This window comes from Halichoerus grypus, chromosome 7, assembly GCF_964656455.1.
Source record: "Halichoerus grypus chromosome 7, mHalGry1.hap1.1, whole genome shotgun sequence".
NCBI lineage: Eukaryota > Metazoa > Chordata > Mammalia > Carnivora > Phocidae > Halichoerus > Halichoerus grypus.
Genome location: NC_135718.1, coordinates 79,962,389 through 79,983,292, shown reverse-complemented (window position 1 = coordinate 79,983,292; position 20,904 = coordinate 79,962,389). Strand labels below are relative to the sequence as shown.

Sequence of the window (20,904 nt, the reverse complement as noted above, 5' to 3'; positions counted from 1 at the left end):
CTGAGATCATGACCTGAGCTGAAAACAGCAGTTGGAAGCTTAACCGACTGTGCCACCCAGGTGCCCCAGAAATATTTTTTTATTTTAACAGATCATCTTATTTCTTCTATTGCACGTCATCTATAGCAGTTCCAATTAGAAAGCAGAGGAGTCGGCCAGGGCTACCATAACAAACCACTATGGACGGGTGACTTAAGCAACAGAAAACTACTTTTTCACAGTTTTGTGGGGCTGGAGGTCCAAGATCGAGGTGCCAACAGGGGTGGTTTCTGGTGAAGCCTTTCTTCCTGACCTACAGATGGGCGCTTCTCACTGTGTCCTCGGGAGCCTTCCCTGCGTGTGCACCCTGCTACTCTCTGCCTCTTACCATGGGGACACCAGTCTTCTGAGATGAGAGCCCCACCCTCGGACCTCGGTCAACCTCCATTATCTGGTAAAGGCCCCCTCTCCAAATGCAGTCACACTGGGGGTGAGGATCTGGGGAAGACAACTCAGTTCATGAAGAACTATTAAGGGTATTTTAGAAGATACATCTTATGTGTCTGGGCTATTTAAGAACAGTTCCATTTGTAACTTTTGAGAGGTTCATTAAACATTAATTTCTTGGTTTCCATTTCTTTCCCTGGACCTGAAGTATGGTGACATTATCATCGTATTTCTCCCCCAGATAAGTGCCCCAGCATCTTCCTAAAGCAACCTCCCCTTTGATTACCCCTGACCACAAACTCTCATTTCTCTCCTCCAGAGACTCTGGCTCTACCAATCATAACATTTCTTATCACTTCACTGTCCTCCTTGAAACCTTTCCTCCCTTTTAGCCTATGAACAGGATGGTCTCCCCAATCCTAACACACAACACTGACCTTTGTGACCAAATGGCTAGCTCGAATGACCTGCTTTTCCTGTCTCTCAGTGCCATTTTCCATGGAGTTCTCAGCCTGTGTCCACCTGCCGTTCTAGTCCCATTCTTCTTTCACTCTTATTACAGCTCCCCCCTCAAGACCATCACTAATCCGCTAACTGGGAATCCCAGCGGTCTCCTTCCAGTCCCACGCTCAGTGACCCGCCTGAGATCCATGGTCCTGCTGACCGCCTGCTCCCGGCATAGCCTTGAAGTAGGATCCCTGACAACACACCAAAATGCTCTGTGCTTTTCCCTGATGTTTCATTCTGGATCCCCCTCTTCCTCCTCCTCCTCCTCCTCCATGCTATGTCTCAGCTCATGCCACACACACTTCTCCCTCTGCCATCCCTTAAAGAGAAGCAGTCACCCAACCTGTGTCCTCTGCCCTCTCTTCCCGTGCAATGGATTGACTTATTTTTCTGAAATAGTTACTGCTTACAGGTTCAGTCTTGGTTTTCTGCTGCATCATCTCATGGAAACTTCACCACGACTGTGAGGGAAGTACCACGATCCCTAATTTATAGAAGGTTTACAGCAGGTTTCGCAAGCTCAGTACTTCTGACATTTGGGATCAGATCATTCTCCACTGTAGGGCATGTCCTGGGCACTGCAGGATACTTAGCAGCATCCCTCTCCTCTGTCCAATGGATCCCCTCAGAAAGCCCACTGTGACAATTACCAGATGTCTCCGTACATCGTCAGGGTCTCCCGGTTGGGAGCAAGAGGCAAGGGATAAGGCTTAGGGGATTAGGTAACCTGCCTGAGACCACAGAGTTAGAAGCAGTCGATCTGGGATTCAATAATGTGATTGGCACTGGACCCTAGCTCTTACACAACACTCTCATTACACTCTCCCTAAGCCCTCCCAGAAAGTATCATTTACTCTGAAGACTCCAGCTGGCATCCCAAAGCCAGTTAGGATCCCAGGCTGATGGCTGCCAAATGTGCATCGCTATCCTTGAACGCTCCAGATCCACGCTGGGATGCATCCCTGTCCTCAGCGTCACCTGCCTCTCTCACCAGCACCTCAAACTCAACTCAATCATCACTGCATGAACCACCTTCCATCCAGACTCACTGCTGTCTAAACTGTCTCCCTTAATGCAATTATCTTTCAATCAGCATTGCAGGCCAGACATCTCGGGGTTGCATGTGACTCTTCACTTTTACCCAAGCTCATCAAGTCTATACTTGTGATCTCTCCTGACTTTGTTCCTCCTTGTCATCTCTACTACCACTGCCTCATTCGGGTGATCGACATTCTGCCTTATCTAGGAAGCACCACACTTGGTTTCTCTGCCTCAACTTCTCCCCATCTACTCTTCCAAAAAGACTCCATTGACGAAATCTAGCTTGCTGGTGGACCCTTGATTTGTTAGCATAAAAGCCGCAGCATAAAAAGGGTGTAATAGACAGATTTGCTGTGTGGCTCTGAGAAAGTCACTGAGCCACTGTGATCCTTGGTTTCCTTTTCTGGATTTTATGTCCTCTTTCCCCATAGGGATGTTGTGAGGTTGGACTGAGATGAAATAGTAAAACAAAGGCATCGTATTGAGATGCTCAGAAGTTCGTATATTAACTTCTCTGGATTCTTGTCCTTCTTCCTCACCGATGACCACAACCTGCATCATCTCTGAATGGGGGCCTTCTCATGTCATGATTTTTGGCTTCTATTTTATTTGGTCACCTGGATGATTCCGCTTTTCCCTGTCTACTCTTGCTTTCCAGGTGGCTTGTTAGCCTTTACTATTTATTCCTGACCTTTCAGAAAAAGGTTATTTGAGTCCTTCTCTCTCTCAAGATTTTCTGAAGCCTTTTAAATGTGTTTATTCTTCTCCAGGATGAGAAAGCAGTTGCAAAAATGAAAAAAAATAACTAGGCTCCATGTATCAATTACAAAAGAAGAATAAATGTCAAACCGACTCTTCTTGGATGCTGATATATTTCATGCCCTGGGCTGATTTGCCCCATCATGTCATTTAAGACTGTTTCAACCAAAATGTCAAGCTGGCCAGAGCGCGTGCAACAGATGTTCTCCCACATCACTGCTGGGGAGTGAGCTGGAGAATGGTTCTACACAGCAATGTTCAAATATGCACACCCTGTGAACCAGCGATTCCACCACTGAGGAACTCCTCAAGGAAATACATCTAAAGAGGGACAGAGGTATATGCAAAGAATTCTTCACAAAAATTAAAAACTGAAATGAGCTTACATGGTCCAGCCCATTTACAAAACTAAGGAGAGAAACTTGAATCATGCTCACGAGATGCTTTTATTAACCTGGTAAATTGTGAATGGTCTACGTGGTAAGGTAATGTGATGTCATGCGCTTTGAAAGCAGAACCAGGTTCCTACACTATTTCTCTAACTAATAGCTGTATGTTTTGTAAAATGATACTTTGGCTGTCTGGAGCCAAGTTTACCTTTATACCAGAGAAGGAAAAGCATTCTTTGTATGTTTGCTCTGAGAGAAATCATGTGTATATGTATGTATCTATCATCAATCTATCAGTCTCAACTAGCTTTGTGATTGGCACCCATGTAAATAAAGGACAGTGTAAATTTGTCTATCTACATATCTATCTCTGGGTGTGTATTTATGTATGCTGTCCTTGTACGTGGACAAAATAGAGAACAGACTTAGGCAGTGTGATCTCACTAAGGAAATAAGCTAAAATATTAACAGTAGTGACCTTTGAATGACAGGATTATATTTATAGTTTTCTGTGCTTTCCAATTTTCTCAATGAGCAGTTATTATGCTTATAATCACCTGACACTGACTCTAAAAATGTGAAAACAAAACAAAACAAAGAGGAGAGAAAGTAATGCAGCATAAATAAATAAAAGTTCCCACTCAGTGAGATTTCAGTTTTCCCATCTAGATGACAATATACTACCTCCCGTTTATCAGGGAGGATGACAACATCCTCACCAACAACCAAATCATGGTTTGCCTTTGCTGGCCTGGCTTCTGCTTTAATATTAGTTCCATTACATGACCGTGGCAGGGCCGTGTACAATATAACCGTCAAACCCCGTCCAAACCAGTATGTTCTGAAAAGGCCCTTCTTTAAGTAAAGCTTAGTCTGGGAACAAGATTTCACTGTAATTGTAGCTGATGCTAATCCAATTCATGTGTCTATGCTAAGAGTTTCAAAATGAGTACCAACTGCTAGACATATTGAGAAAAAAAAAAAAAAGGGAAGTCTTAGATCTTTCTGACCCCACTGAGCCTATAATAGCTGTTTAACCAGGGAAGTGTGTTTCCTAAAGTAAGCAAAACCACTTACCTCTACAAAAAAATAAAAAAACCAAAGTGAATATTTAATGCAGAATTCAACTTTCAAACTTAATGATTACACTGTTGATTTTTAAACTGGTTAAGCTTCTGTCAGAAGTGGGTCTTGGCATCCTGCCCTTCCTGCTATATCTCTAGGTCCCCAGCAGCATTACGATCCCCTCCTCAAATAAACAGCCCAAACACCACACAGAAGACCTTCAAAGAGAATTCCAAATATTGCCTTTTTAATTGAAGACATCAAGATTGATTTTTCAGATGTGGAAACAAAAGCGTTCACAGATTTTCTTATTCATTCATACAACTGGTTCCAACGACTTTGCTGAATCTCTAAATAAGTTTTTGAGCCATCTGAGCAGGGAGCGGAGCGTAAGCCACAGAAATACAGGAAGATTTTAAGCATTTGTGGGAAAAAATGAATTATTTATTCATCAAGGTAAGATGAAGCAATCATTGTAATTAAGGACGCCTGAGCTGTGATTATAATATTTTAAAACTGATTAACTGTGAACTACAACATCAATTTCCATTCATCACCTGACTGTCCAAGAACAAACTCATTTCTAACCTCTGATGGACTTCTCCATCTGAACAATACCACTTGGGCAGGTGGAATTTATCGCACCCATTACTGCATCGACCAACTACTTTCACCTCAGCCCACTGTATCTCCCATACTCTCCATCTGTGAGAGACACCCCCCACGCCTCCCAAGATCAAAGCACTTCTCTCTCTCTGCATTTAATTATTCCCCCAAATCTGCCTTGGGGTGGTGCAGAGACTCTCAGACTCTGGTGAACAAGCCCTGGGGCAGGTGCAGCGATCTCCTAGCAGTCTCCCTCCTGTGGGTTCCTCACTGCCCAGGGACAGAATCCCTGTTCTTTTTGTCTGAGATGTCAGATTTCTTCATCGTCTGTCCTCATCTCTTCTGTCCAATCATATCTCCCCACACTCCACTCGTCCAACTGACTGTTCAGTTCCTCAACTCTGAAATCCTCTGTTCCTGCCACATTCCACTCATTGCTGTATAATTGTCTTTCCAGATCCCTCGTCTTTGTGCAAAACACCACCGTGTCCTTCCACCTGGGGTGATGCTGCCCCACAGGGAACATTAGGCAATGTCTAGAGACACTTTTGCTTACCCCGCTGACGGCTGGCGGGGAGTGTTAACTACTGCCGACTGGGTAGAAGTCAGGATGCTGATTAACATCCTACAATTTACAGGACCACACCCCATGAAAAACAACTCTCTGACCCCAAATCTCAGTAGTGCCAAGTTTCAGGACCCCTGTGCCATAGCAAGTTCTGGTTCCTGGTCCCAGCAGGGCGGGGGGCTGCATACGGAAAAAGGGAAGGTTGGCGGGGGGCGGGGATTGGGGGTGTCTTCCTTGAGTGCTCTCTTTCAGGCCTAGGACTAGTGACTACTTACATCTACTATCTCTGAATTCTCTAGAGCTCTGTTCCTTTTTGCTAGCTTGTTACTTCAATCCCGTTACAGTTACTAATTCTTTATAACAATTTTTTCTTGTTCAAACTTGTGTGTGCTGCTTCTCTCCTGCTTGGACCCTGACCTACACAGCTTTAAGCATCCCTTCATTCCAACAGATACTGCGCAAGGACTCAGTACACTTCCTGACATGGCGCTGGGAACTGAGGAGGCAGCATGAACAACATCAACCTGGCTTCCGTCCTCCTCAAGTTTGTGGTTCATGAGTCAACACAGACAGAAAAGCATCATCAACATCTTACACAGCAGGAGGATGATGGTACTGTGAAAAATGACAGGAGAGCCCAACTTATTATGGAAGGCAGGAGAAATGGTTGAGTATAGGTTCGTATATTTTTAATGAAATCAATGGGCTGAAATGATCAAATTGTCATTTTAATTCAGTGATTCAACTATCTAGCCACAATGGGGTTTTGAGGCAGGGAGGTTGGCAGACCATTTGGAACTCAAAGATTTGACACAATAATCTTTTTTCTTAGAAGTAGTAGAATTCATTTCAGATTTAGTTCAATGAAAAGATTTTTTTTTTGTTCAAGATTTTATTTATTTATTTGAGAGAGAGAGAGAGAGGGTGCACAAGAAGGGGGGAGAGGCAGAGGGAGAGGGAGAAGCAGACTCCCGGCTGAGCAGGGAGCGTGACACTGGACTCCATCCCAGGACCCTGAGATCATGACCTGAGCAGAAGGCAGATGCTTAATTTGCTCATCATCCATTTCCTCTTTTTCAGGTGGACTCATATCATTATACTCTTTGTTCATTTTTATGATTATGAGCTTCTTGAACCAACTATCTCTTTTTATGCATTTCTATTTATCACAGCACTGACCCTAAGGCTTAACACAGACTGGATACTCACTATGTGGTTATTGAATTAATAAATGCATGAGTTTTCTATCTTGGTAATTTAAATCATATTGAGGTGAAAAAGCACTGAACCAGATATCATGAGAGCTGCATTGTAATCCCATCCCTGGCACTAAAGAACTTGGACACTCAGGGTACCTGGGTGGTTCAGTCATTTGAGCATCCAACTCTTGATTTTGGCTCAGGTCACAATCTTGGGGTCCTGGGATTGAGTCCCACATCAGGCTCCATGCTCAGTGTGGAGTCTGCTTCTCCCTTTCCCTTCTCCTGCTTGTGCTCTCATCCTCTCTCTCTCTCTCTCAAATATATAAATAAATAAAATCTTAAAAAAAAAAAAAGAACTTAGAAAGTCCATATTCCCTCTGGAACTCACCTTTCTCATTTCTAAAGAATTTGGAAAAAAGGTTTTTCAAAGTTTCATTAAGTTCTAAAATTCTAAGATACAGCATTAGAAGACAAGAACATAAAAATATTAACTATCTTGGGGCGCCTGGGTGGCTCAGTCGTTAAAGTGTCTGCCTTCAGCTCAGGTCATGATCCCAGGGTCCTGGGATCGAGCCCCACATCGGGCTCCCTGCTCAGCAGGAAGCCTGCTTCTCCCTCTCCCACTCCCCCTGCTTGTGTTCCTTCTCTCTGTCAAATAAATAAATAAAATCTTAAAATATATATATATATTAACTATCTTGATTCATTCTTTGTATTAAACAGTGTGACTTGAGTGCACCTGACACTCTTGGACCCAATTTTGTCACTTGTAAAAGAAAGTTGACCTATGACAGAGGTTAGCAAATTATGACACTTGGGCCAAATGGCGGAGTTCAGTCTTTGGGACAGATGGTATTTACGATCTCATCCTTTATGGGAATTGTTTGTCAAGCCCCAGTCTGCAAGGTACCTCCTACTTCACCTTCTTAAATCTCTGCTATGACTTTCCAAATAACCCATAGACCATCTAAAAGTTTTTAACAAGGTTTTCAAACCAAAAATTTAGTGCATTTTGATTAATGGCCTACCCACATATTAATGACATTGGACTGCTTTTATTCTGAACAGAGTCAAAAGGTTTCGAAAGAGTACTGTTAGAACCACCATGGATTTGTCACTTTACAGACAAGAGCTGGAAGTGATCCATAATATAGATGTGAAAATAAGTAATAGAATATTTACATATTTGCCTTTGGAACTCCAACCACTAGATGTCTGAATGGCTGACATATAGCAGGTTACCAGTAATTTCTAGTTAGGTGGATGAAGCAAGAGACTGGGCCTTCTCAAAGACTTCTCCAGGGATGCTATGTATTGTCTCTGCAAGGACTTGCAGTAGGAGGAAGGTCTACCATTTTAAAGCATTGGGATAGGCACGCATGACAAACTGCTGTCCCCATCCCCTCTTTCCATTACTAAAACCACAAATGGTCTCTAGATATACTTTTCTAGTGGAAACGTGCTTATTTCATAGTCAGATCATGCTTGCTCAGGGCATGCTATCATTCAAGTCACATCACTGAACAAATATAATGTCTCTCTGTCTTCTACACTTCTGGATTTTATCTTTCCTGCTTAATATTTTTTTTTTTTATAAAGCATACCAATCAATAACAGCTCCATAGAAAAAGACAAGCCCAAATGATCGCAGCTGATATAATCCTAGTAAGGCATATTTGGTTTTGCGATCAGCCTGCAAATATCCTCACATCACCCCTAGATTTCATTCTGGAAAAGGAACCAAAATAAAGTCCATTTAGGCTGTAGGAAAGGCTGAGGCTGTGAAATATTTTAAGTTTATCACCTATCAGTTAACCAATGTGACTACAGGCATTGTGGCATGTGGTCCCTATGGTCCTATTGTGTGCACACAGAATGGCAAGTTATATAAGGAAGACACAGGAGACCTAAGGGGGACAAATACCCTGGGCGCATAGGCCTTCGTGAGACTGACCTGGCTGGTGGGGTCAGAAGTGTGCTGGAAAAATGTGAGTGTGCTGAAAATATGAAATGTGCATTTCAGTGTCCATAAACAAAGCCTACTGGGACACAGGCATGCTCATTCATTTATGTGTTGTGTTTGGTTCATTTCTCGTGACTACAGCAGAGCTGTGTAGTTATAATCAAGAACACAGGGTCCACAAAGCATAAATATTTAGTAGCTGCCCTTTTTAGAGAAAGTTTTCCAGGCCCTGGTTTAAGTCATGTAGCTCTGGCTTCACACAGCATACTCTACTCAGAAAATAAAACTCCTGTTCTTAACGCAACCCACCATTTTTGTTGAGCAGTTTAGTGATCATTTGCTCTTCCTTGAGCCTGTATCTTGGTGAGTCTCAGCCCCCACACCAGTTGCTTATCAGAAACATCTATAGCACCTCCCCCTGAGAGAAGCTGGATAAATGCAATTTTCTCTGTAAGTTTCCATCTCCTCTGGCATGAAGTCCTGATGTACAAGGCTTCCCAGGCTCTTGCCTGGCTGGCCAACTTTTTGATATACCTAGCCCAAGGCGTGGATGAAGTGGATTTAGTATTTTTGTTTGTTTTTCCTTGATCTTGGAATGGAACTGACTAGCCATAGCAAAAGCAAGTGGAAAGGAACCAACCCACCAGAATCGAGAAGGCTGGGGAGAAATCTGGGTGGAGACCTGGATCAGAAGCAGGATCTCCGGAGACTGATGGAGGTGTTGGCTAAAGAGCTGGAAACTAGTACTAGAAAGAGCTACAGGTGGAGGGTAGGGTGATCAGAACATAGGAGGTTTTGCTACCAGCACTGGTAAAGAAACAAACAAACACAAATTTAATATAGACAAAGAGTTGTCTCTGAGCTAGTCCTATACACTCAGTTTTCAGACCTGTATTGAATTTGTGTCTTGTTTATTTCAGGAGTCCATGTATCTGAGACAGGAAGCAGACATTCACTGTGAAATTTCTTAATGAATAAATGTAAAATTTCCTATAGACTAGTTCTAACCCCAATTTTGATACCTAAGCCCCGATTTGGGTACTGAGAAATAGTCTCAGTGTACCAGTTCCAGTGACTTTTTCTCATCATCCAATCTGTCTTGGTAACCTGTTTGCTTTCCTATGTTTGATGGGTCTTGGGTCCATCCTTAGACTTATGAGTTGCTTCCTAAGCACTAGCCCCATAGCTAGAGTCTTGCTACTCTTTTAAACACATGGCATAAATATGCCTATTACAAATGAGGCAATGAAAGCTCTAGGAGGTTAAAAATTTGAACCACATCTCCCCAGGTTCCCTGATCTATAGGGATACCTTGGTTTCTAAAAGTGCCATGTGCAATGTCCTATAATCTGATATTTGAGACTCCCTCCTAATCTCATCATTTTTATGCCCCAGCACACTGCACTTCCTCTAGGCTAATTCTTGGTCTCCATCCCCCGTTGTGTCTCAGGGACAACTGTCTCAAGCCACAACTGACTCCAAAGTATGACCAAATATCCCAAATTCAGTGATGTAAATGTTAGCCATATGTGGTGTGTAAATTATTATTTTTTTTTAATCTTAATCGAGTGACATTTTTAAAATTTTTTATTGTTATGTTAATCACCATACATTACATCATTAGTTTTAGATATAGTGTTCCATGATTCATTGTTTGTGCATAACACCCAGTGCTCCATGCAGAACGTGCCCTCCTTAATACCCATCACCAGGCTAACCCATCCTCCCACCACCCTCCCCTCTAGAACCCTCAGTTTGTTTTTCAGAGTCCATCATCTCTCATGGTTCGTCTACCCCTCCGATTTCCCCCCCTTCATTCTTCCCCTCCTGCTATCTTCTTCTTTTTTTTTTTCTTAACATATATTGCATTATTTGTTTCAGAGGTACAGATCTGAGATTCAACAGTCTTGCATAATTCACAGTGCTTACCAGAGCACATACCCTCCCCAGTGTCTATAACCCAGTCACCCCATCCCTCCCACCCCACCCCCCACTCCAGCAACCCTCAGTTTGTTTCCTGAGATTAAGAATTCCTCATATCAGTGAGGTCATATGATACATGTCTTTCTCTGTTTGACTTATTTCGCTCAGCAAAATACCCTCCAGTTCCATCCACGTCGTTGCAAATGGCAAGATCTCATTCCTTTTGATGGCTGCATAATATTCCGTTATATATATATATATACCACCTCTTCTTTACCCATTCCTCTGTCAATGGACATCTTGGCTCTTTCCACAGTTTGGCTATTGTGGACATTGCTGCTATAAACATCGGGGTGCACATACCCCTTCGGATCCCTACATTTGTATCTCTGGGGTAAATACCCAGTACTGCAATTGCTGGGTCGTAGGGTAGCTCTATTTTCAACTTTTTGAGGAACCTCCATACTGTTTTCCAGAGTGGCTGCACCAGCTTGCATTCCCACCAACAGTGTAGGAGGGTTCCCCTTTCTCCGCATCCCCGCCAACATCTGTCATTTCCTGACTTGTTAATTTTAGCCATTCTGACTGGTGTGAGGTGGTATCTCATTGACGTTTTGATTTGGATTTCCCTGATGCCGAGTGATGTTGAGCACTTTTTCATGTGTCTGTTGATCATTTGGATATCTTCTTTGGAAAAATGTCTGTTCATGTCTTCTGCCCATTTCTCGATTGGATTCTTTGTTCTTTGGGTGTTGAATTTGATAAGTTCTTTATAGATTTTGGATACTAGCCCTTTATCTGATATGTCATTTGCAAATATCTTCTCCCATTCTGTCGGTTGTCTTTTGGTTTTGTTGACTGTTTCCTTTGCTTTGCAAAAGCTTTTTATCTTGATGAAGTCCCAATAGTTCATTTTTGCCCTTGCTTCCCTTGCCTTTGGCGATGTTTCGAGGAAGAAGCTGCTGCGGCTGAGGTCGAAGAGGTTGCTGCCTGTGTTCTCCATTAGGATTTTGATGGACTCCTGTCTCACATTTACGTCTTTCAACCATTTGGAGTCTATTTTTGTGTGTGGTGTAAGGAAATGGTCCAGTTTCATTCTTCTGCATGTGGCTGTCCAATTTTCCCAACACCATTTGTTGAAGAGACTGTCTTTTTTCCATTGGACATTCTTTCCTGCTTTGTCAAAGATTAGTTGACCATAGAGTTGAGGGTCCATTTCTGGGCTCTCTCTTCTGTTCCATTGATCTATGTGTCTGTTTTTGTGCCTGTACCATACTGTCTTGATGATGACAGCTTTGTAATAGAGCTTGAGTCCGGAATTGTGATGCTGCCAGCTTTGCTTTTCTTTTTCAACATTCCTCTGGCTATTCGGGGTCTTTTCTGGTTCCATACAAATTTTAGAATTATTTGTTCCATTTCTTTGAAAAAAGTGGATGGTATTTTGATGGGGATTGCATTGAATGTGTAGATTCCTCTAGGTAGCATTGACATCTTCACAATATTTCTTCTTTCAATCCATGAGCATGGAAAGTTTTTCCATTGCGTTGTGTCTTCCTCAATTTCTTTCATGAGTATTTTATAGTTTTCTGAGTACAGATCCTTTGCCTCGTTGGTTAGATTTATTCCTAGGTATCTTATGGTTTTGGGTGCAATTGTAAATGGGATTGACTCCTTAATTTCTCTTTCTTCTGTCTTGTTGTTGGTGCATAGGAATGCCACTGATTTCTGTGCATTGATTTTATATCCTGCCACTTGACTGAATTCCTGTATGAGTTCTAGCAGTTTTGGGGTGGAGTCTTTTGGGTTTTCCACATAAAGTATCATATCATCTGCAAAGAGTGAGAGTTTGACTTCTTCTTTGCCGATTTGGTGCCTTTGATTTCTTTTTGTTGTCTGATTGCTGTGGCTAGGATTTCTAATACTATGTTGAATAGCAGTGGTGATAGTGGACATCCCTGCCACGTTCCTGACCTTAGGGGGAAAGCTCTCAGTTTTTCCCCATTGAGAATGATATTCGCTGTGGGTTTTTCATAGATGGCTTTTATGATATTGAGGTATGTACCCTCTATGCCTATACTCTGAAGAGTTTTGATCAAGAAAGGATGCTGTACTTTGTCAAATGCTTTTTCTGCATCTATTGAAAGTATCATATGATTCTTGTTCTTTCTTTTGTTAATGGATTGTATCACGTTGATTGATTTGTGGATATTGAACCAACCTTGCAGCCCAGGGATAAATCCCACTTGGTCGTGGTGAATAATCCTTTTAATGTACTGTTGGATTGTATTGGCTAGTATTTTGGTGAGAATTTTTGCATCCATGTTCATCAGGGATATTGGTCTGTAATTCTCTTTTTTGATGGGGTCTTTGTCTGGTTTTGGGATCAAGGTAATGGTGGCCTCATAAAATGAATTTGGAAGTTGTCCTTCCATTTCTATTTTTTGGAACAGTTTCAGAAGAATAGGTATTAATTCTTCTTTAAATGTTTGGTAGAATTCCCCTGGGAAGCCATCTGGCCCTGGGCTTTTGTTTGTTGGGAGATTTTTGGGGACTGCTTCAATTTCCTTAGTGGTTATAGGTCTGTTCAGGTTTTCTATTTCTTCCTGGTTCAGTTTTGGTAGTTGATACATCTCTAGAAATGCATCCATTTCTTCCAGATTACCTAATTTGCTGGCATAGAGTTTCTCATAGTATGTTCTTATAATTGTTTGTATTTCTTTGGTGTTGGTTGTGATCTCTCCTCTTTCATTCATGATTTTGTTGATTTGGGTCATTTCTCTTTTCTTTTTGATAAGTCTGGCCAGGGGTTTATCAATCTTGTTAATTCTTTCCAAGAACCAGCTCCTAGTTTCGTTGATCTGTTCTACTGCTCTTTTAGTTTCTATTTCATTGATTTCTGCTCTGATCTTTATGATTTCTCTTCTCCTGCTGGGTTTAGGCTTTATTTGCTGTTCTTTCTCCAGCTTCTTTAGTGGTAGGGTTAGGTTGTGTACTTGAGACCTTTCTTGTTTCTTGAGAAAGACTTGTATTGCTATATACTTTCCTCTTAGGACTGCCTTTGCTGCATCCCAAAGACTTTGAACAGTTGTGTTTTCATTTGTTTCCATGAATTTTTTTTTAATTCTTCTTTAATTTCCTGGTTGACCCATTCATTCTTTAGTAGGATGCTCTTTAGCCTCCATGTATTTGAGTTCTTTCCGACTTTCCTCTTGTGATTGAGTTCTAGTTTCAAAGCATTGTGGTCTGAAAATAGGCAGGGAATGATCCCAATCTTTTGGTACCGGTTGAGACCTGATTTATGACCTAGGATGTGATCGATTCTGGAGAATGTTCCATGGGCACTAGAGAAGAATGTGTATTCTGTTGCTTTGGGATGGAATGTTCTGAATATGTCTGTGAAATCCATTTGGTCCAGTGTGTCATTTAAAGTCTTTACTTCCTTGTTGATCTTTTGCTTAGATGATCTGTCCATTTCAGTGAGGGGGGTGTTAATGTCCCCCACTATTATTGTATTGTTGTCAACGTGTTTCTTTGCTTTTGTTATCAATTACCTCATATAATTGGCTGCTCCCATGTTAGGGGCATAGATATTTACAATTGTTAGATCTTTTTGTTGGATAAACCCTTTAAGTAGGATATATTGTCCTTCCTCATCTCTTACTACAGTCTTTGGTTTAAAATCTAATTTGTGTGATATAAGGATTGCCACCCCAGCTTTCTTTTGGTGTCCATTAGCATGGTAAATGGTTTTCCACCCCCTTACTTTCAATCTGGGGGTGTCTTTGGGTCTAAAGTGAGTCTCTTGCAGACAGCATATCGATGGGTCTTGTTTCTTAATCCAATCTGATAGCCTGTGTCTTTTGATTGGGGCATTTAGCCCATTTACATTCAGGGTAACTATTGAAAGATAGGAATTTAGTGCCATTGTATTGCCTGTAAGGTGACTGTTACTGTATATTGTCTGTGTTCCTTTCTGGTCTATGTTGCTTTTAGGCTCTCTCTTTGCTTAGAGGACCCCTTTCAAGATTTCTTGTAGGGCTGGTTTCGTGTTTGCAAATTCCTTTAGTTTTTGTTTGTCCTGGAAGCCTTTTATCTCTCCTTCTATTTTCAATGACAGCCTAGCTGGATATAGTATTCTTGGCTGCATATTTTTCTCATTTAGTGCTCTGAATATATCCTGCCAGTCCTTTCTGGCCCGCCAGGTCTCTGTGGATAGGTCTGTTGCCAATCTAATGTTTTTACCATTGTAGGTTACATATCTCTTCTCCCGAGCTGCTTTCAGGATTTTCTCTTTGTCTCTGAGACTCGTAAGTTTTACTATTAGATGTCGGGGTGTTGACCTATTTTTATTGATTTTGAGAGGGGTTCTCTGTGCCTCCTGGATTTTGATGCCTGTTTCCTTCCCCAAATTAGGGAAGTTCTCGGCTATAATTTGCACCAGTATACCTTCTGCCCCTCTCTTTCTTCTTCTTCTGGGATCCCAATTATTCTAATGTTGTTTCGTCTTATGGTATCACTTATCTCTCGAATTCTGCCCCCGTGACCCAGTAGTTGTTTCTCTCTTTTTCTCAGCTTCTTTATTTTCCATCATTTTGTCTTCTATATCTCTGATTCTGTCTTCTGCCTCATTTATCCTATCAATTAGCACCCCCATTTTGGATTGCACCTCATTAATAGCCTTTTTGATTTCAACTTGGTTAGATTTTAGTTCTTTTATTTCTCCAGAAAGGGTTTCTCTAATAACTTCCATGCTTTTTTCAAACCCAGGTAGTATCTTTAAAGTGATGATTCTGAACTCTAGATCCGACATCGTACTAATGTCCGTATTGAGTAGGTCCCTGGCATTCGGTACTACCTCTTGTTCTTTTTGTTGAGGTGATTTTTTCCAACTTGTCATTTTGTCCAGAGGAGAATAGATTAATGAGAGAACAAAATGCTAACAGGGTAACAGCGTCCCCAGAAAATATACTCTAAGTAAATCAGAAAAGACCTTCCAGAAAGTTGTCGCTTTTCTGTTCAGACAGTTGTTGCTATTCTTTTCTTCGATCTCCTGTTGAGTTTGTAGGTGTTCAGAATGGTTTGATCCCTATCCAGCTGAATTCCTGAGACCAGACGAAATCCAGGTCTCCTACTCCTCCGCCATCTTGCTCCGCCCCAACCTGTAAATTATTTTAGTGACTCCTGGAGTCCCATGGAAGGCCTTAGGCATCACCTGGAATAATTTAGAGGGACAGATGGAAAACCTTTGGGTACTCTAGGGATTTTATCCCCATGGAGCCAGAAAAGTTCCTGCTTTTTTTCTATTTTATTTAAACAATGGATTTGGTAAAAGAAAAGTTTAAAACCAATGGTGATGAGATATTATTTTAGCTCGAGATTACCAGGGGTGATAGTTAAAACAATTAACAGTATGACACAGGAATTGGCCAATCAGAATGGATACTCATATTGGGGTGTACCAGAAGTCATCTTTTAGTTATTGCATCCAGGAGAGATTGGGAGAGTCATGGGTGGGGACATCAGATGACCAGGGCAGTAGGGGAGTACAAGGGACCCACAGGGAACTCAGACCACTGCTATTTACCAACCAGTAAGAAAATATTTTAATTTTCATAACCAGTATGGCTACGTCTTGGAAGTTACACAGTAAATCAGGGATAGTTAGGACTCTAACTTAGATCTTCATTTCCTGGGGAAAAATATAAAACTCTTATAATACTTACTAGCAGTTATGTTACTGTCTTTAACAATGATCTCAACATGTCAGAAAATAAATGATCTTCCTTGAATCTCTAGCTTTATCAACAATTCATGTCAATGAAAAAGTAGGTATTGCATAACCTATTATAGAATGCAGTGATGTACTTACTTTTACATTTATATATTTTCATGGATTCCAAAACGAGAGCTGCTAAAGACACCTAGTTATTTTTTTAAATATTTGAAAATTTTATTAATGGAAATAGATCATCCTGTTAGACAGATATCCTTTTTTAGTCAATTTTCACAGAATCTAGAATCACTGCAGATAGTTACTAAGATCATGATGAGGCTGCAAGAATCTAATCATCAGAGAATACTTTTTGGGAAAACCATGTATCTGTTTATCGTTTTCTAGTTTGTCAATGAGCATTTTCTAAAAGAAATTCTGACATGCATGATTAGTTACAATAGTTCTTTTGCTCTCCCTCTGGAATGATAAAGCATAATTACTGGCTTATGTAACATGGTACCTCACTTGTAAATTTAAGAAAGAAGCTCCCTGTGTTGACACTTCTAATGTCTGCCATCTGTTTGCAGGGGATGAAGCCCTGGTGCTCCCCTAATTGGCCATAAATTAGGTTCCAGCAGCAGGCTCTTGACAGGACCCTTAAGTTACAGTGGTTGTTGTTGTTGGTGGTGGTTTTTTGTTTTGTTTTGTTTTGTTTTTTAAGCTGTGAGTTCAACATTTGGTGGGAAGACCTGCTTCTCCTCTAAGATATAGAAATGCACATTCTGACTTCTACAGAAATGCACATTCTGACTTCTACAGTCAGGCCATCTTCCCTATACTTCTCCCCTCTCCAGGGGTACACTCTGTATATATTCCAAAGGACAAACTTCTGCTAGATAGAAAAACTGCTAAATAAGAGGGGGTCCTGTGCCTTCTGCAAGAAGAGGAGAGCACATTCGTTGAATGCTTACTACACATCCTGTGATGTGCACGGACCTTCACATATGATAAACTGTTTGATCTTCAAAACAATCTTAACTTTAGGTAATCCCATTTTGCAGATAGGGAAACTGAGACTTAGAATTTATGTAACTGCCCATAATCTCAAAACATCATGTAGTCAGGATTCAACTATTGGGTTTCATTTGACAAAGCCCATGCATCACCCAGAGCACACTATATATTAGGTTTGGAAAAAAAGAGAAAATTGGATGAGGGCAAAAGTGTGTATACGATGCTACGTGGCATTCTGAGGTCACTCCTCAGGACCTCACTTAACTCATTTGAAGAAGCAGGACCAGACTGCCCACAAAATCCCACCTACTTTGTTTCTCTGATTAATCTGGGCTTACTGTTTACCAGGAAATCTTATCAAGTTATTCAACTTCCATGGGCTTCCACTTCCTCTTCTATTGAACATCCTTTCTACTTTCCAGCTGGGATCCCATGCACGTGGAAATTCATAAATTATTTAAGGACTGTAGGGATACAGACCGATATGATTACCTGTTCACCCCAGTCACCTGGCACATCCACAGCCTCAGAAAATCTAGTCAGATTTTCTCGCTTTGGACTTTATTATTATTATTTTTTATAAAGATTTTACTTCGAAGTCATCTGTACACCCAATGTGGGGCTCAAACTCATGGCCCCAAGATCAAGAGTCACATGCTCTACTGACTGAGCCAGCCAGGCACCCCTCTTGCTTTATACTTTAGAGGCAAGGTCAAGACCATTTGAGTTTCTGTAACTTTCCTGATCTACATCTCTACAAATTTTCTACCTCTCCTTTTAGAAATAGAAAAAAAAAAAAAGAAACCTATGTTCTCCAAGTATTCTTTTCTTGTTTGCCCACCATCTCTTCCTCTGTGGCCTCATTTCCAACAAATATTCCCTCTAGTATTTCGTTTGCTCCATCTTCCTGGATGTGTGTGCATACTCATCACACGGACACTCTCCAGGAGCCCACCAATGCCTCATGCTGCCCCTCCCTTCATCCCTCCTTCCCTCTTTAGCTTCTACCAAGTTCCTGAAGGAAAGAGCCCTTAGTCTGGGTGATCTCACTTCCCCAGTGCCCACTCACTCTCTGCAGGCTGGACACCATTCTCACCACCTGACTGAAACTTTTTCCCTCTATCTGTATACCTTTCAGCTTCCACCTGAGCAGAACGCAGCTGTCTTTCCTCTCGTGAATCTTCTCTTGGCTTGTGAGGTTTCCAGCATGGCTCTGATAGCCAACACTTTGGTATTATTTACTGTTTTTTTTTCCTCCTCCTGCCTCATTCTTAAATGTAAGAATTTTCCCAACTTCTAAACTTGGTCCTTTTATCTTCTTCTCTCTTCTTTCATGCAATTCCACCCAATCCCGTGGCTTCAGCTGTTAACTCTACATGAGTAATTTTTAAGTGAATTTTAAGTTGACTCTAATAAGAGCTCTTGTCTTACTTTTTCTATCTCCTGCTGGGCATCTGTTCCTGAGCGTCCATCTTGTACGTCACATTCATTATATTTGTAACGGAATACCACTGTGCCTCCCAAATGGATTCCTCTATACTCCCTCCAGATCTTCTCGATCCTGAGTACACCCCTAATTCCTTCTATGCCTTTTACATTCAGTCAAGGAGTAAGCCCTTTGGTTTCACCTCTTCATTCTAATGCAGTCCCCCTGTAACTGGTCTCACGATCACCGCTTGGATGTACAGATGCTAAGCAGATATTCTGCCTCTTATTCATCTTACTCAGCATTCTCAGATTAGTCTAGCAATACAGTGATAGAGGGACACTATTTTGTCGCATAAAACTCTCAGTTACCCTCATCCCAACATTGAGTGAACCAGCCCCAACGTGTCTGTGAACTCACCTGCCCCAGCACCTCTGCCAACCACCCTGACCCAGCCTCCCCTCTCCCCTCCTGCCCCCGGCCAGCTGAAATGATTGTTCCCTTACGAGAACTGTTGTGCTGTTCAAACTATTTCTATTGCCTGTACTTCCGGATCCGCCCAATCATGCCCTGTCCTTCGCAAAGACTTCCCCGATTCTCCTTAGTAGTCATCACTCCCTTCGCGGGACTCCCCTAAGTGTGTCCTCTGGACCCTTCCCACTTTCTGCCTTGTGCATAGGTCACAGATTCTCTCGTAGAAGCAAACCCCCAAAACCAGCATCTGTGCTGCTCCTCGGATTCTTCTCATGGCACCGAACCCAAAGACTTGCACGTGGTAGATCCTCAGTAAGATGTTAGGCAAATGAAGGAAACAACTGGGTAATGGTTGTTTGTAGGAACCAGATAAAGAATATCTGTGTTAGGGACATTCACAGACACCCCATTCTGCAGTTATGCCACTGATCTGGTTCTAGGGGCCTCCAGAATTGAGATCGGTATGTCAGGTTGGATCCTTCTCTACCTAGAGCTTACTGAGCCCCACGTGCACCTCCATCATTCTGGACTGCTCACATCCGGCTCCCAGGGGTAGGCTATCCTGACACCCACAGCCTATCTAGATCTATTGGCTTCACAAAAGGGTGCTTTGCAGTTCTTTCTCTTGAGTCAGCCACTTGGCTTTTCTGATACACCTCTCCACATACAGCAATGAGGAAGAGTCTGGAGGACTGCTTCCAGATCGTGCACACACATTTTACCCAGGCCCTTGGAGCATCAGTAATTGGGTATTTGTAGTTTAACCGATAAAGCACGCAGGCAATGAGACTAACAAAGCCAGATGGAGGGAAGGAACAGGGATGGGCATCATCAAACACACTTGTCATGGCCCTAGATATATGCCTACATCTGAAATGTTGTTTTCTCCAAAAGCATATTCCTTAAGTGCTTCCCTTATAGGAGTCTGGGAATGGGAGAATAGAGAGAACTAGAACATGCTGAAGGAATAATCCATTTCTTAATAATAATAATACTAGTAATATTATTATATATTCTATAGCAGTAATAATATTACTCTAAAAATTTACTCAAATAGCTAGCATTGTTAAGATCCTCCCCAGTAAAAAAGAAAACAAAAAACAAAAACCAAAACCAAAAACAACAACAACAACAAAACACAAAAAAACACTGGGACCCATGATTTCCTTGTGTCTCATGAATCCTGACATTTCTGTGACATGGCATGATGGCCCGTGCTCGTAAACAAGCTAACTGTGGTGGGGCTCACACTGGTTAAGCACCCTGTGGAAACTCTCAAGGCCAGAATGGCAGAGCCAGCCACCTCCAAGAATGATAGGGAATGAGAATCAAATATACAGCTCATTTTAAAATGAAAGAATATCAAACAAGTGTTAATAACTCCATAAAACAACGTCTAATTCCAAGAATTTATGTACGGCACGGATCGGAGCGCGCAGTACACAGAATAATGCAGTGTACTCACTCTCTGTCAATGACAAGGCAGGTCACAGCCTCTGCGGCAATCACGTTTGCTGTCCTCACATCCTCCCTATATAAAAAAAGAGAGAGATGTTGAAGTAAAATAACCTTTACTATCAAAGAAAAGTGATCATTGCGATTAATTTCAGGAAACACAGTGAATTATGTATACCCCTCGATTTATCCATCCCCATGGTTACGCTTCGTTCATGTCTCAAATTTCTTGGTCCTGAGGAACCACCTTACTCTTGCCATGAATCCCTCAAATCCTACAGTTATAATCCAGGAGTTAGAATTTTCAATCTTAAAGTTTCATTTATATAAGTGAAACAAAATTTTATATCCTCGTTCCCTGTGCTCTTTGGGG

The 20,904-nt window shown here is 41.7% G+C and overlaps 1 protein-coding gene across 2 annotated transcripts in view; it reads right to left on the bottom strand.

Moving 5' to 3' along the window:
- The window catches only part of PRKG1 (protein kinase cGMP-dependent 1), a 1,234,019-nt gene that overhangs the window by 128,268 nt on the left and 1,084,847 nt on the right, over nt 1–20,904 (bottom strand). For both annotated transcript variants that reach the window (XM_036123403.2, XM_036123402.2), the window contains exon 8: nt 20,542–20,607. In XM_036123403.2, coding sequence (XP_035979296.1) covers nt 20,542–20,607 — 66 coding nt within the window. The remainder of the gene's footprint in view (nt 1–20,541; nt 20,608–20,904) is intronic.